Source organism: Lepisosteus platostomus, chromosome 22, assembly GCF_059453375.1.
Source record: "Lepisosteus platostomus isolate fLepPlt1 chromosome 22, fLepPlt1.hap1, whole genome shotgun sequence".
NCBI lineage: Eukaryota > Metazoa > Chordata > Actinopteri > Semionotiformes > Lepisosteidae > Lepisosteus > Lepisosteus platostomus.
Window position 1 is genome coordinate 14896706 of NC_142632.1, and position 17939 is coordinate 14914644.

The 17939-nt window shown below is 41.4% G+C and overlaps 1 protein-coding gene across 12 annotated transcripts in view; it reads right to left on the reverse strand.

Annotated features, from left to right (window-relative positions):
* The window catches only part of tspoap1 (TSPO associated protein 1), a 93127-nt gene that overhangs the window by 21922 nt on the left and 53266 nt on the right, over positions 1-17939 (reverse strand). For 7 of the 12 annotated variants that reach the window (XM_088616542.1, XM_088616543.1, XM_088616548.1 and 4 more), the window contains 10 exons: positions 12750-12884; positions 8952-9092; positions 8080-8163; positions 7515-7604; positions 6554-6676; positions 6004-6108; positions 5475-5525; positions 4702-4734; positions 882-1053; positions 437-532 (listed from right to left, as the gene is read on the reverse strand). In XM_088616542.1, the coding sequence (XP_088472668.1) occupies positions 437-532; positions 882-1053; positions 4702-4734; positions 5475-5525; positions 6004-6108; positions 6554-6676; positions 7515-7604; positions 8080-8163; positions 8952-9092; positions 12750-12884 (1030 nt within the window). Of the gene's footprint in view, positions 1-436; positions 533-881; positions 1054-3627; positions 3649-4701; positions 4735-5474; positions 5526-6003; positions 6109-6553; positions 6677-7514; positions 7605-8079; positions 8164-8951; positions 9093-12749; positions 12885-17939 lie in introns of all 12 variants that reach the window. The other 5 variants (XM_088616544.1, XM_088616554.1, XM_088616549.1 and 2 more) reach the window with 4 other exon arrangements.

The following is a 17939-nucleotide window of genomic DNA, read 5'->3' on the forward strand; positions in this document are numbered from 1 at the left end:
TGACAATATTTTGTTGGTCTGTGGGCTAGTTTTAAAAAACCCAAGGCCCTACTGAAACCACACAACCTTTGGATTTAAAGGTTACCACACACTGCAGGCCAAATATCTTCTTTAGCTGGTTGGATTTTAACAAATGCTTCATGCTCTATTTGATCGGAAATTTTAAAAAAGTGACCACAGGTCCCAAAGTGCTTGTGAAGTGTATGTAAAACATGCACATCGTAAGACGAATTATAAAAAACAAATTCCCAACCTTGCATTCATAACCAGTGTGGTCATGCAGACAGTGGGGAAACTAAACATTGACCAGGACCACAAGACACACCCTGTCACTCAACCAGCAGTGCATCAGCTCTTTGCAAGGTGAAATACATGTGACCCCAAATCCCCAACACTTCACAGCAACCCTGTGTCATTATCATCCTCAAAATTGTACCCTCTAATGAAATGTCTGAAAAAGGACTGCTGCTCCGATCCAGACTCCAGAAGCTGACATCTCCCAGAGTGATAACATCCCAAGAACCATATGAATCTAAAAGCAGAACAAGTTGAAACCTTGCAATGAAACAGGAATATGCACGGTTTCCTTCAGCAAAAAGTAAGGTAGGAGTCTGACAACTCCAAATCCCTGGTTATGCAAAAGCATGAGGGGTGAGAGAGGTTCTTCTTTTCCTAACGATATTACAATAAAAACAGCTTGGACATTGTTGGCACAAACTTCAAAGATGCAACTACAAACGTCATGGTCAGATGTCGTTCTATTAACGAAGAACACTGTATTGAAACAAAAACAGGGCTGCCAGGCTACACATGATTGTGCCCTTTGTGTTCTCCAGACCTGGAGGCTGCTTCTTCGCCATGCCTGCTGCCCAGGGCCATACCTTTCTCTCCTGACGGCTCCAGCCCGTTGGTCAGCGGGGAGGGCGGGTCCAGGCTGGAGCTCAGGAGGTCAAACTTGGCGGCCTGCAGACGGAACCGCTCCAGCTCGTGGGACAGCAGGCCGAACTGCTCGCTCTGACTGCGGCATTTCTCCTCCAGCTCCTGCACCTTCACCTGCAGGGGCACAGAGGGCCAGCAGGGTCAGACAGTCCACTAACTGTGAAACTGGGCCGTGTCCGGCCTTCGCAACTTCAGCAGCGTTAACGATGAGCCAATCGTAAATCAGTCTTCCTGCGCTGGAGGGTTAGTTACCCATGTAGAAATCAAACAGGATAACAGTACTTCTCAACAAAACGAACAATTTAAACACGCAATGAAGCACTCAGAAGTTATTTTAACAAAGTATAACGCACACAGCCATTTTTATTTGATTGGTCCTATTTTTGAAATGGTTATCTTAGTTGTTTCTGTTTATTGGGAAATCCCAGAGACAGTCAGAGAGGCTCCAGCCCTCTGTTCGTGCAAGTTTTAATGCAAACAAATGCTACTGCTCTTGACAGAGGACCCATTATTTTACCTCCTTTTTTAAGCTAGTGCACCAAGAGGGCCAGACTGGAACTGATGAATGGAAATGCCTTTTTAAATGGGAACTTAAAAATCAATTTGGTTTGAGTGAGGGTATCTGGAAAAAAAAATCTGTTCTGTGGAGCAGAAAAAAAAAAGAGTAAACCAGGGAATAGTTATCATTTTTATGATAGTCAAAAGAAAAAAGGCATCTAATCTGGACACCAAGTCAAAACAACGCTTCTTCTCTGGTGTTACCCATGAGGGATCACAGAAATTACCGCTACCTATACCCCTATAGGGAGTAGTTCTATATTTACAACATTAGCTTGTGTGCCATGGAAAAACTACTGCACATTTATATAATGTACTAGCATGCATAAGAATTTGTAATAATTCTTACACCTTAATGACAGACCTTACCTTCATCTTCTTAACACTGTGCCTGTAGATAGTAATTTGCACATAACAGTAAAGGACAGAAATAATGAAATAAACACTGAAGGGGAAACAAAACAGTGCAGAAAAGCAGATCGGGATTATGGCTTTAGAAATGCGTTGTGGTGAAATGTTAATTCATATACGCCAGACATGTTCTGAAGGGCAAGCATGTATGAAACCTGCAGTTTGCCCCACCTTATTTAGGAAGTGGGAGGGGGGGCAGGGAAGGTAGCAGAGTGATGACAAAGCTGAGTTTCACTTCTCAGTGCAGACACTGTCAAACTGCCGTTTCCCGAGCTACAATGGGGCACAGTAACCAACAAAACCAATGGTGTAGAACTCAGAGCACAAAGCTATAAATAACCTCCTCTTTAACCTTTAACCATGCTGAATACTGTGCCGCAGTTCACAGAACACTCAACTGGACTAAAACATAATATTGGATTGGTCTCTTCACTCAATTAGAAATCTCTCTGTGCTACATGTCTACCCCAAAATATACAGTTTCCTCACAAACAAGGCTTTAGTGATGCCACTATTGCAATTTGACCTATTAAATAAAGACTTCAACCCACCTGCACATACCAAAATGATGTGCTCCGTAAGCCGATGGCTATTTCCGCTGTCAGAAAGATTAATTTATGCACAGAATGTATAATTGTGGGCATGACATTTTAATTTAATTCAGGTTCTGGTCAAGGAACTAAACTGTCCCTTTTCTACACTCCTTCTGATTGCTTGTCTTCACAGTATTTCAGTGGGATAAAACTGTAGGAAGGGTGACAAGTATCCAGTCTATTCTCTTAGGCTTTGCCTCCTCTCTCGCTTTCCGGAGGCGACAGACGTTGGTTTGCCGATAAATTACATTTCCACTCATTTCTATCTTGTCAAGAATGATACTTATTAATACGTCAATGGCTGTGAAAGTCACAAGCTGACTGGCTGAAAGGCAGTCCTTAATCCACTCCCCAGGAGCCAGCAATAATATCCCTGCACTCCACATGTAACCTCAGAGCTGGCGCCCGTCCAGGCCGCTCTGCACTTGACTCAAACAGCTCGCTGTTCTGGAAGAGAGCAGGACCAAGGAACACCTGTCACCCCAGAAAAACCGTGAGGCCACAGACAATGATTTGCTACCCTTTTCCATAATGGCTCCAAATCACCATCCCTCAAAACTGCCTTGTTCCACTCACCTTTCTAATCGCCTGTCTGAAATTATCTGACAACACGACAGCCCTACTGTCAACATGACGGATTACCAAAATTAATACAATAACTGTGAAGGGTTTACATAACGCACTAACGCTCACCAAGGGTTACCACTACCACTGCAGGATCACAGCTGAGGAATTTAATTGTTCTCATAATATGGCTTCATACATATTGTTTCAAACAAACGGGTTTGAACATACAGTATACACATTCTCCTTTTTCTCCTCACTACTGCTATACAGTCACACAACTGATGAATTTGTCACTAATGACAAATGCTTAATCCATTTTTATAAATGAATCCATATTAAATGATTCAAATGGAAGTATGCATGTGTGTGCATGTAGATGTATATATGCTTTTACAGTATATATACACACACATACAACTGTTTTGACTTTTACTTTTTAAACTATAGGATGGCACTGCTCTCTATAGCAAGCATCTTGTGGAAATGACTTATTTCAGATGACCTGAAGCTGGGTTTCTACAGGAAGGGGGAAATAAAGCACACTGTGTATTGCTTATACCTGCATGCAGTCCAGTGTGTTCTGGTTAGCAGCAAGAACAAAGCACAGAAAGATTTCACACAAAAATTTTAAAACAACCAAAAAAGTAAGCATGCTCATAATATTCCAAGCCAAGGTGGGAGAAAAAAGATATTAATAGATTAAAAGTCATAGGCATCAACAGCAGAGATTTTAAAGTTTAATGTGCATCAGAAAAGTGTTTTTGCCTCCTGTCTTTTGTGAGAGGATTATCCACCTTCCCATCGTCTATAAACGGCAGGGCGTAAACAAAAGAGCTGTAAGCACAGTTCGCAGTGCTTTAAAATTAAATGCATTTCACTGCTTTATATTCACTCACTATTCCAAAATACTAATTGGCCTCTGCCTACTATCTCAATTTGGAAATCCACAATGTTGTAAAAGCTCTTAAATACAAATAAAATTCATACAAAGTTTGAGCTCTTTGTACGTATGTCTTAGCTGCACTTAAATACTGACATGCGCTAATTTATGAATTGATATCTCGAAGCTTACTGAACATTAATAAACACATTTCACAAAACAAGGTTTCATTTGTGTCATAAAAATATACAGCAGCAGGTAAGGGTTCATTCCATGCTTAAAGGTAAAGAAAAGAAACTTTTTGACTGTGGAGCCTTCTTCACACCTTGTTTCTTTCCATTTCAGCTCAGAATGAACCCTTACCTATTCCTTTGCAGCCTACGCATGCTGACACAGCTACCTACTTGTGTGTCATAAAAATATCTACAATTTTTAAAATGATGTGCTTTGACTGGTTTCAAAGTGACCTGACCTAGGACATAAGAATGCATACAAATGAGGCTATTTTGCCCATCTAAACTTTTTTTGCTTTTGCGAAGGATTTCTCAATGTGGAACTGCTATTCTGGCACCATGTGGCACGTCTGATGGCTTCTCATTGCTGGTGCCAGGCTTTAGTCAGACTCAGGGGAGGTGATTACCTCCTTCCAGACTCTCAGTGTGAAAAGGCAGAGCCCTCTTAAGGAAGCAAAGCACTTTTATGATGCAGCTTTAATAAGTCAGAGCAGTTCAAACAGAACAAAAGGGACTGTACCATCTCCCTCCGTAACACTAGCTGGATCAAGTCCTACAATGAAATACATATTCCATTTACTGTGCTGAATAAAACAATACATGCACTTCAAACGACAATGAACAAAGGTACCATTTTTCCTGAAAAATGTCAGTAACATTACATCTAAGCTTTATGTCAGCTCAACTTTTGGGAATTTCTGATCACTCCAATATTATTAACCATTAAAAGCAGTTTAAATGTGCTATCATTACAAGGTTACATCATGTTTCTCATATGACAGCAAAGAGATGCAGCTCTGTCTGTACTGTGGAGGAAGAACCATCATTTCTTATACTGTAATAAAACTAAACAGAGGGCTGATCTTGCAGAGCCGACAGAGCCAGGTTCCCCAGAGGGACACTAATGCATGTTTACCAAGGGGAAGGTAACATCACTCAAGGTTGTCCGAGAGGAGTCTTGATGTTTACAGCAGAGACACAATGGGATTTTTTATTTTCTGTAGCCGCAGTATCTCGAAAATGACTTCTGTATGAATAATGCATGCATTTTATATGCTCATTAGAGAGAAGCATCATGGATAAACAAAATGCCAGCTGTTTGCAACTGCACAGCCCTGAAAAATCAACAGAACCTATTCCTGCAGGCTCTCATAATTCTAAAGAGATTTAATCAAATTAGTTCTCAGTGTCTGTTTTTTTTGTATGACAGCTGTCAATACAGATATTACCAGTTTTTTTTAACTGTTCGATTCAAGAATACGATTGGGCGGGGGTACTTTACCCTCCACTAACCTCCAACAACTGTACCACTCCCTCATGTTCCTTCTTCGCTGCCACTTGAGCCTGTTTTAAAACAAGAAATGACAAAAATCGACAATTACTGTAATTAGAAGCCTATTAGCGTGGTCATCATTTTTTTTCAACTATGCATATGCAAATACCCAAGGAATCTGCTTTCACCCCTGGGAAGGTTTGAGCAATTGCCATACTGTGACTGAAGTGCATTCCTTAAAGGTCTCTCTCTTTCTCCAAAATCTAGCTACCAACTTCAAATTGAAAATGAAAACGCTTAAAAGCTTCTTTTAGAGGACAGACACATTGTCTATGTCATGGAAATATATCTGCAGGAGAGCACCAGAAGTCATGGCTCATTGCCAGCAGTGCCCAGCCCTTTGCCAGCTGTGCGTGAAGCTGCTCTCCACCCCACTGGTCCTCCTGACCAAACACTGCGAGCTGGACTCCTGAAGCACAAGCGGACTGCTGGACTGCGGGCGCTTTGACTTGGCGATCCAGCTGGGATCATGTGCTGTAGGATTCTCACCTTCTGGAGCCGTTTGACCTCTTCCTGTTTGAGCTTGAGGATCGTCAGAGCCTCCTCATGTTCCAATTCGAGCTGTTGCCTTCGCTCAGCCACCTCTCGCATGTGCTGGGGGTTCAGGAAACACCATGAACAGTCAGGACCAATGAACACCCTGCGCACCGTTCTCCTCCTCTTTCATTCTATTGTGATTGTGAATGACATGAGACTGCAAGCCTCCCGATTCATTTCTGAACTTTTATACTTGAGCAAGGCACCCCATTGCAGCCTGGACTAGCCTGTGAGATGTTTGTCTGGGGTAAAACACATGGCAGGAAAACAGAAAAGATTCAGAATTATGTTACTGTCAATCTCTATCTGTTTTTATTGCCTTTACCATTGGTTTGTGCACCTCAATTTGACCTATTACCATGTGTCAAGCATGTGGTAACACTGCGTGCAGCTGGTGCACAGCATATACTGTAGCATTAGATTACCAAAGGAAATAACTTAAGACTGCAGACTACCAAAAAGTGTCATGTCTCGTTATACCACCATGCTGAGGGGTCCTCACCTTTAGGACCTGCTCTAGGTTCTCCAGTTTGGCTTGAAGTCTCTGGTTCTCCTGAAGAGCTGAATTGCGTTGAGCTGTCACTGTAGAGAGACTGTCCCTCAGCTCGTCATTGTCAGCCTGCACCTAAGGAGAGAAACACATGTTGTCGTTCAGGACCACTGGTGCCAAAGGCTAAGATATTATTTTAACATTTCATTACACTTATACAGCTAAGAGCAGAGGGCAGCTCCAGAGGCGATGCCCACAGAGGACAGCTATAGAGCAGAGGGCAGCTCTAGTAAAACATCGTCTGAAAAAGTGATAGTAAACTAAATTAAAAGAAAAATTGGGACATGTTGCTTATGTTATGTTGATGCAAAAAATATAGCAACATCCCTCCATTTTCTATCCCAGCAAAGCAGGGTACATCCTGGAAGGGACTTCAGTCCATCGCAGGGTAGCCAGACACAAACAGACATACACCCAGAAGCTAATAAGCCTACGAGTATGTCTTTGGTCTGTGGCAGGAACCCAGAGTGAATATGTTAACAAACGTAATTATGAGGCCAAGTTTGTCAACACTGCATTGAAAATTGTTAACGAAAATAATATTGAACAAATCTGCACCTATCAATGAACAAATCTAGGACTACATCAGGCCTAAACAGATTTTTAATTATTCTGTGCTGTACAGAGATCTGCATGTGTTCAGCTTCGGGAAGCAGGCTAGAAAAAAACCTATTCAAACCACTGTGCCTGGATTTTCAGTACTGAAACGGTCCATCAGTTGAATTTAGAAGGAGACCCCTTGCAACTACAGACAAGTTAAACACTATCACCTGCACGGAAATAAGGATTCTGAAAGCATGTCACTTTGCAAAGTACTTGACACGGAGAGGATATGTGGAACCTGCGTTTTCCTAAAAGTGACTCAGCTCGGCTGCGTCGCTTGTTGCAACTGAACCAGCGTCTAAACCCTCACCTGCTTGAGCAGCTGGGCCTTCAGCCTAAGGCGCCGCGCCTCCTCTTCTAGACTCGCATGTTTCCCGCGCACGTCCTCCAGCTCATGCTCCTGCCAAGGGCACACGCAAAGCAGGCCATGAGTCCCAGCCAGACCTCATGGCACATCCTCTCTGCCTCAGCTAAACTGAGCTTCACTTGCCCCTTTCCCAACTTTTTTACCTTAGATTCTGAAACAAAACTTAGTTCTAAAAAAGATTTAATAAAGGGAACATTTGGAAATAAAGGGAACACTGACACTGGATGCATAATTATTTAAACACTGTAGATTATTTGCACAGTTTTGTTGTGACAATGCATCACAAAATCAAAACATTTTTTTACCTTTGGATCTTAGCTTGGCGATATTGATAAGCATATCAGTTCAGTTGTTAAATACAAAGAAAAATAAAATTTTCTATGAGGTGACACAAAGATAAGTTAAACCACTTTCTTGATGGGCTGGCAGAACTTTCCTGAACTAAGTCCACCATAACAAAACAGGGTGTTAATAACAGGGTGGAAAAGCAGTAAGAATAGATTCTCACCAAGTCCAGGCATTTTCTCTGTCTTTTCTTTACTTCATGCTCGAGACTTTCACATTCTTTTCTCTTCTTGCTCAGCTCACTTTCCTAAAAGCATTTGTCAGCATCAGTCCAGCAGCACAACATAAAGCCCCTATTAGAACTTTCTTACAGGTAAACTGAAGCCCCAACTATAAAGCCTGCCCAGTATGATTTTCTGTCAAAAAGCTTGGGTGAAATATCTAAATTTGAAAGACAGTCCCGAAATGCATGGAAGTTACACCAGTCTGATTTGTCATATTGATCCTAGGTTACAATGAGGGACATTCCAAAGCTTAAATTACTTTAATTACTCTAAATGCGGCTTAAACAGGCCAACAAAGAGGGAAAATCTGCTTATTTGAACCAGGTTACAGGAACAGAAAATAATTAAATGCAATCAAATTAACTGGGGAGTACAACACCTGATTAAATATGCCTTACAATCAGATTGCAATAGCATGCTTTGTTTCTTCTAAACATCTACAGTATACAAAGCACACAGAAAGATGGAAGCTAATGTGTCAAAGCGACTTTCCTTTCTTTATCGAGATCTTCACAACTACATCACTTCCTTTGTAGATGTACACAGTGTGTGCAACTTCATTACGAAAACTGTGCTACACTAGGGTGTAGTTTTGAAGTGTATTAACGTTACGAATACATAACAGATTATTTCATTTTGAATTGCAAAAATCTGTTACAGAGATTTAATCCGCTTAATGTCACAGAAACGCCTGGAGATAGCGCTGTCCCACCAGCCATTCCTCCATCCAGGTGTGAGAGGACATAAAACCAGCAGCGGAAGTGACTGAGCTGAGCAAAGTGGTTCGGATCAGACAGCTAGGCAGCCTCACCAGCTCCTGCAGCCTCTGGTCCTCAGGTTGGGAAGAGAGAGCCTCGGGTGTCACACTGGGCCTCTGCTCCTCGAGACCACTGGTATCTTCCGGAGGTCGAGGGCCTTCATCAGTGACTGGCGATGGGTTCTCAGACTGGGCCTGAAAGGGGGAGCTTTTCATCACAATGGGCTCTGAACGTACCAGATTCTACCAAATTCCTGTTCTTGTCATATTTCAATTGTGGATAAGAGCATACTGAAATAGGAAATAGTAGTTCAGGTGGGTAGCTGCATCAGCATGCGTAGGCTGCAAAGGAACAAGTAATAGGTTTATTCCATGCTTCTTCAGGTGACACACCTGAAGAAGGCTCCACGACCGAAACGTTGTGTTCTCTTTCTTCTTTTTTTCAGCATGGAATAAACCTATTACTTGTTCCTCTGAAATAGGAAAGCATTCAGTCCATCAAGTTTGTTTACCTGTTAGTGGGTTATTCATCCGATCTAACAACCTGATTGAATTGTTTTTGAGGTGGTCTTCAACAACAATAACAGGGTGCTTCATTGTAGTTACCCAGAACCCCTCGCAGAGTAAGCGTGTCGCCTGTTTCAGCATTTCACAGAATAAACAGCATATTCTCAGATCCCTTCACTGCTTGGCTTCATGTACTCCACTGATTGTCTTTACACCTTCCAGAATTCTTAATTCCTCACTTAAGTCCCCTCAATCTCCACTGTTCAAGACCAAACTGATACAGTTGTCTAAACCTCCTGTGAGTACAGAGTTGTGAAGGCCAGATGTCTGAAATGTGAAAGCACAGAGAAGACACAGCTGTGTCTATTAATATAGCCAAGCTGTCTAGTGCAGAAAGGGAAATCTATTTTAACGTGTCCTCTAATGCTTTCATAGGAACTTCCACCTCGTGCCTCTATCTCGTGACCCAGTAACAGGATAAAACACTTAATGCTACAAATGAGAATGACTGATTTAAATGCTACAGAGGTCACAAAGCTGCACAGAATCAAGCAGAGGAGAAAAGAGAAATCTCCCTCATTGCTATCTGGGATTTCATTTAAATGAGTAGTGATGACCTGTTTCAGAATCTGATATATACACATACACTGATATCAGATACAGAACTTGCATCTATAGCATTTTTGAGTTAATAGTCTATTCTAGGCAACTCAAATCAGGTATAACAACATTTTACACACATACTGAATATGCTCTAATCTATATTCATATACAGTATATATTCTATATCTGTATTCTAATCGATACATGTATTCTGATGTAAAGGAGGTAGACATGATTAAGAGTTAATTAACAGCTGGTTCAAAAATAGGCCTACAGTTCAATAAGGAAATATGGGAGGAGAATAAAAGCCCTAGCCCAGTGAAGAAAATGTTATGGTATTGTGTTAAAACGCAAAACCTGTTGTGTCCCTGGCTGACCTCCTTAAGCAAGACAGACTCCCCCAGTTCACAAGCAGGTACCTCAATGGCTTCATGCTATGTGCACTGCAGACTATGTTTTACATTCCTGGTGCAATGGGCTGGTACCCACCTCTGTAGCAGGAGCAAGGCCTAGACAGTGCTAGTTAGGACTACCAGTAATGGTATGTTGCATTTGTTGGTTAACACTTCTTTGGTTCAAACACAACTTCAATAAAAGAAATTGTACCATATGCACATTTCAGCATTCCCAAAGGAATGGCAAAATTGGTAACCTGATCACTTTTTAAACGTACTGAACTGGAATATCTGCATGATGCCTAATGCAAATGAACACGCTGATCCTGGAAACATTTAATATCAAGTTCAGTGCAGCACACACTTGTTATAAACAGTTGGCATGTCAAGTGCTGCCTTGTGCAGTTACAAAAAGTTCTTTATATTTCATCTGCATACTGTACATCAGCAAATTGCTTTGTCTTTAAAGACTGCGAAACGTGCTCAGCACATGGAATTTGGAACACTGGCTGCTCTTTGATTTTTGATTACTGCAAAGCAATCTAATTGTAATAAAACCACGTTAATGACCAAGTCATTGACAATCAGTAGGGAGTGCTAATGAACAGGAAGTAAGCTCATATAAAAAGCATGCAGGCTGAAATGGCACCATGGGCACAGTTACAGACGATCTTTCCACCAGGATTTTGCATGTCATAACTTTACAGTGCATTCAGATTCCTGAATGTTCCATTTTAACTAGCCTTTACAGGCTTTAATTTCTCACTAAGAAGATTTGCACACGCAGAATACACTTCTCTTAAAGGGATCCGACAGTGACGACAACAGCAACTCCACCACACAAACACAGAAGCCCACATGAAAATAAACACCTACCCCTTTTTCCTGTGATCTCTTTTAATTTGAAGGTTTTCCCCCTCTGCCTCCAATTATCCCTTCTAGGAGAGCTAGAAAAGTCTTAGGTGCTGCTGATGTCTTACCTACCAGCCAAAACCTCCTCCTCGCTGCCACGGCAACAGAGAGAGGATTTACTGGGCTATACCATTCTCCTGTCAGAGGGGATTAACATGCACACAACTCGTCCCTTTACTGCATGTTTTGGTTTAGAAAATTAGAGATGAACACGAAACACTAAGCAATACAACAAATGCCACTTTTTGTTACGGGTGCCAGAGGTTTTTCGCAGAGGACTTCCACAAAAATTAGATGAATACCAACAAAAAAAAAAAGACAGCTTTCTTCCTTGAAGAAAAAAACACTCTGGTATGATCCTAAATCCATATTACGACTTATCAGGTATCATCATTGCTCGCAATTTGGATCACATCTTCTCACGAATATTTTTTGGCGGAGGGGTTGTGGTGTTGGGGTTGGTGGGGGGGGGAAGGCTGGTGTTTGAAATGGAGGGATCGCAAAAGAAAGGAATGTAAAGAGTGAGCTCTGGACTGCCTGTTGCTGCTGTGTGTGGGCCTTCTCCTCTCTGAGACAGGTACTGTCGAGTCCTGCAGTGCTCATTTTCACGCTTGTCACTCCACACGCTGGAGTGCTGTGCTCCTCCAGCACAGACGAGCTTCCTTGAAATCTGTTCACTGAGCTTCCTGCTGAGGTGCATAAGAAGTAATTGGTTCAGGTAAACCAGGCTATTGCAGCACGAGTGTAGACATATGAGAGAAAATCAGAGGGTAGACACTGTACAGAGTGTAAACCTATAGAGGGATGAATCCATTCTGTATATGCTCTTCATATTCATAAGGATTTAGGATATTACGGTATTTTATTAATACAATTTCTTCAACAGATGGTTTGTATAATATGAATATTGATGCATTTAAGTGCTCACAGATGCATATACATATATGCATGTGTGACCAACCAAACTTTGTAAAAACATTCTGAAAATGAGAAAGCTGATTTTAACAACTGATCACAAAGTCACACTCCAATATAGACTGTTGATGCCCATGCAAGATGATTCCATGATTCCAGTGACTTGCACAACCCTATGGCATTTTGCAGAACACCTGTCAACACATAAAACATGGCCCATTTCCAATACAGTGTATGTTCGGAAACCCCAGCTTCTACGGTTCTCTCCTGTACACTGCAGATGTGCTGCAAACCAGCTGACAAGACAATTCATATACAAATGCGTTTTGCTTAAAGCTCTACAAAAGACTACAAAACAGGGCTTTGACATTTTGCTCAGTCTAATGTTTCAGTGTTACTAGTTGAGCCCTAAAACCCACTTCCATAAAAACTTAGAAATACAGCATTACTAAGTCTTTCTCTTAGAAAAGTGAGGCTGGACTCTGAATCCGGGTGTAAAAGCTCAGTGCCTATTAATTACCTTCTCCTGGCCAGTCCCAGAAGCAGGCTCTTTCGCCGATGACACGGAGAGCTGTCTCTGTAATCGCAGCACTTCTTTTTGGGACTCGCGCAGCAGTGTCTCAAACTCGCTGGTTGCCAGCAGGCCAGGAGACCCCTGCAGAATGCGAGAAAAATACTGTATTTTCTGTATGCGTGTTCTGACGTACAGTACCAGCACTCCAAGACTGTGAAGCTGCCCACGCACAAAACCATCCCAGCACTGAGGAGAGGTTGTCTCACAGTCCCGTTTTACATTTTGGAGCAGTGAAGACACCTACCATCCCCGGCTTTTGTCTCCCTTCGTGTATTTTTTGCTCTCCTGCTCCTGATGATCTGCATCTGAAAGCTATTGCTCATTGACATCAGGGTTTATTGAAGCCTCCCTTCCAGCTCTGTTGCGTCATTAAAAGTGCCTTCCGCTCATGGTTAAAAATTAATGCACTCGTGCAATTAGTTGTCTGCGATCACAATGTGGTGCACATTAAAAACAAACCAGCAGGTTTGACAAAGATGAGCCATTATAATAAAGGCCTGTGGCACTCACAAGATCAGAAATCCATAATAGGCATCAATCTTTGACAGGGGCCTGTGCATTTTTCACAACCTGTTTTTCTCCCCAACTGTTATTCCGCCTGCCAGCTTTAAGATGTCGATATAATCCAGCATAGAAAAACAGAATGAAAATAATCAAACAATTTTCCCATTGTCTTGCTTTAATCACTGCAATTAATCTCCCCATTACCACATTGTATATAATTTGGGGCTAAAGGAACAGGAAGAGGCTAATTCTATTAATTCTAAAAGTAGACATAAAGACAAGAAAACAGTTTCTGCTGTTGAGACTTCACCAGGTGTAGCCTAAAGCCAACAGTCAAATAGTGTTTTTTCTTCATTTTTAGAGCATAGAATTAACCACTACTTGTTCCTTTGCAGCCCACTTGCTGACAGAATCCTCCACTTATCTGTAGATAACAAATGCAGTAGACAGCTATTGATATTAAACCTTAATATCCCCCTGAATATCTATAGTATAAAAGCATTGCAAATATTTATTTAAAAAATCAGGTCAGTTATTTTGATATGCTAGTTTATTAATTGATTGTTATTGTCAAACTATTTGCAAATCAAGATATACTGTATCTCTTTGACAACTGAACCTCAGCAGGAATACATATATTATTCATCAAAGGAAGATATTTATTATTACAGTAACCATATTAATGGATTTTAAATTTCTGGCACTGAAACCTGAGCAGAACAGGCAGTTACAATCATGGTACCTGAAAGAAAACTTAATTAAAATGTGTTTTAATTATTAGATTTCCTTAAATCTGATCACAATGTAGATATTAAGGTCTGTAAGGCAGTCAAGTCACTCATGAATAACATACTTGTTCCTGTACATTACAGCTGGCAGTTAACTTGAACTTGGCAGTTAACTATTTTCCAATAGATCAGCATCTACAGAGTTGACAAAAACTCTTTTAGTCTTCCTTACAATTTCTTGTGCATTACATCTTACCAATTCTGCTTTACAGTAGGCAACAAATCCTGGGACCAAATCTGGTGCCAGATTTCATGATCGGAAGTACACACTTCCTTTGGGTTGAAAACCCATCTGAAATACAGATCTCAATTACTGTATATACTGTGGTGTCGGATGCCATGGGCTCTTTCTCAGCTTTAACATTCCTTCTTATGACAGGTTAACATCAACAATGACCATCTTTGCAGAAAAGGTCTTTCAAATAGGGTAGAAATGCACAGCAGCCACCTAATACAGTATATCACAATCAGCTGAGTTTGCTCCTGTGTGTGATAACACACAGGAACCTTAGTGCATTACCATGTGCTTCACCAAAAGCCTTTCTTTGGCAATATTCCCTTTAGATACAGACTGTTTCAAAAAGAACTGTATTTGGATTGTTCTCAAACAGTGTGGTTTTGGTCATTCTTGGATTCATATGATTTACATTTTATACAACAGCATCTCAAAACGAAGTCCAGACTAAACACTATTACATTTGTCTCAGTTTCCACTTAGTACTTGTCAGGAATGTCCACTGTCACCCCTATTGTTTGCATTGTTAGAAACCTCTCGTTCAGGCTTTAAGTATGTGAGCTTTGCTCCCACTGTCATATTAGTGGGCTTCTCAGTTAAGGGTCTTGGGGACTTCATCCACTGGAGAGAAAATTAAACCCATCAGGCTTTTTCTGTCTCTGAAGATGGGAACATTCTCTCCTTGAACGTGCCCTATTAGTGCAAATGTATTGGACAAATGTGGAAAAAGTCATCTGCTTTCTTGGCATTACACCGAAATTTCCCAAACTCTTACTAATCTGGAATCTGAATCTGGGGAAAAAAGAATACATGCCTGGAATACATGGTTCCAAAGTGGTAAACACAAAAGTCCTATGTACATACCTGTAAATGAGTAGGACAACGACAATGTTAGAAAAAGCTGGCTTTAATTGATATTTTGAAATGTGTGTTCTGGACTATAAGTTGTTTCTAAAACTCATGGTTCTAAATTAGCAGGTAAGAAGATTATTGCACCGCATGTACAGTGTAATGGACCGCAAGAGGACATAGCAGTTAAACCTGCTGCCTCCCAGTTCTTGGCTTTTGGCTTGATGGCAGATAGGGACACCTCCTGTGTGGAGGCAGGGTGGTGTTTTTCCGTTCATGTGGTTTTCCCAACAGGAGCTCCAGTTTCTGAACACCTTGTGTGTGTGTGTGTGTGTGTGTGTGTGTGTGTGGACGGACTGCTGTCTCACCCAGGCTGCCTAGTGCCCTGTGCTTCTGTGGTAGGCTATTGGGAATAAGTGACCTTCTGGTGATGGACAGGTGGATTAGTACAACTAACTGAGGAACCCATGACCTTTGTTAGAATTTTCTTCAATTTCCTCAGACATTTTAATGGACCACTGTTTAGATATGTAAGAACCTCTACAGACCCCCTAGAGGATCAGAGCTGTATTATAATGTAAAAAAAACAAGCCACAAACACAGAAAACACTAGAACACTATTGACAGAATCACACTTCTGTGCCACCTAGTGGAGACAGAGTATGTATAACCTTACAGTTTTTAATATCACTCTGGAATGGAAACTGCAGACATCTCTGTAGTCAGCAGAAGACACTTTCCTATAACAGTAGATTCAGTTTTTAAATATCAAATGCGCACAATTCATCATTGTAAGTAAGGCACCTAACTGTATAATATTTATTCTGTAGATATTAAAGGTGTATTACCGATGACTAATTAAGCAATAAAATGGAATACAAATGAGTAACATCTTCAATGAGTACTTTTGTAATTCTATAATGAATATATTATAGAATTGCTGAAAGTGAAATTATTTGTTAAAAGTGCCTTACTTTTGCAAAGTCTGCTTATTTATCTAGAAATAAAATTAATGGACATTTGCAGAAAATGATCAAATAGAAAAGTAGCCCTTTAAAAATCTTTAATCTATAAAGAAACTCAAACCACACTAAATAAGAAGTTTCTAAAAGTTCTTGAAAACAACACTTCAGGGGAATTGGCAAGTGATGCAGTTTCCAGAACACCAGAAACGCTGCAGGTGAGAGGTCTTCAGGACATTGAGTTCACCTCGTGCAGGCACAGACGTTTTGCTTGTACTGGGAATGAAACCCCCTGGAGTCCAAAATCCCCTATAACCCAGCTCCCTCAAAAACGTGATTGATAATTGCAAGCAGCAAGCCAAACATCAACTGCACGCCCCGGAGCTCAGAGACAGTAGACTCTCCATCTACAGTAGCAACAGGCTCTTGAAAAAGGGACAAGAATTGTAAATGTGATGCTAACTCAACCATCACTGGATTAGTCTTACATTTACTGGAAGATTTTACTTGCAATCATGTAACAAAGGATTCTGGCATAAATCCATTTTCTCAAAGCCACACGAGGGCTAAGGATATCAATGCAATTCAGCGTAAAAGGAACAAGTGCATTTTTTATGCAAGAGTTAAGAATTTCGTTTGGAGATAGTCAGGTTTTTTTGGGTCACACTGTGGTGCGATGCGGCAGGCTGAAAGCAAAAATCAGGCTTTGAACATTCTGAACACTGACAGGGGAAATATCTGGTTTCCAAAAATGTTTGGAAACATCTTGGTCATTATATCCTCTGGGAACAATTTTCTGTTCTTTTAATACCAACACTGAAGATCAAACAAAATCCCAGCTAAGCATTAAGGAAACAAATGCTAATGGAAGACAAAGCCTCGTTTTCCTTTTCTTGGCATCATACAGTATGAGCGGTTATGAATTTAATGCTGCAGTGTCAGAGGCGAACACCAGGGGGCAAGCTAGGCTAGTTAGTAACTGGGGGCATCACCAGGAACATGCAGTACTTTTGTTTTGCACCTTGTTCTCACATGGACACATACCCAACCCATCAAAGTAGCCACGGTCTGAATCAGTGAGTAATGTACTTTGAGATCAACTGAAACAACTATCATAAACTAAACGAACTATACGCATGGTCAGGCTGCCGAACGTAACCTCTAACATCTCTTGGCCTTTGCCATGTTCCAGCCCAGGTTTATGTTTTGCTACTGACAACCCGAGCTCCATCAAGAAGGACAGCCATTTTCTCTCTGACAGAATCGCAGCTCAGCTGGTTTAAACTGGTCACTAATTTAGATTATTCATCACTGCTGCCGCACTGCTCTACGTGTTCGACTGGAGCCCATGGCGTGGGCTCCTGGGTTTGATTCTGCCCTAGGGCACCGTCTATGAGGAGTCTGTATATCCACATGGCTTTTCACCAGATGCTTCGGTTTCCTCCCAGCTTCCAGAAACACGCTGTCTCAGTTAATTGATGTGCATACACTAGCTCCCAGGATTGGACCAGTGCCCGTTTCCAGGGTGCTTCTGCTCTGTGCCCATTATCTGCCAGGTTAGCCTCCAGCTCACTGCAATTATTGAAAATGAAAGGGTGGATAAATCTGAAAAAAAAACAAACCCCGGCAATGTTCACTCACTGTACTGGAGCCACCTTTTTCCAGCTAAGGCCTAAGACTCCCCCCAGACCTAAACTCGGTGGAAACCTTTCCCTATCCGAGCTGCAGCCCGCGTCGGAGGACAGGACAAGTCCACCCCCAGCAGCAACACGAGCGGAGGAACAGGCGGACAGGAGGA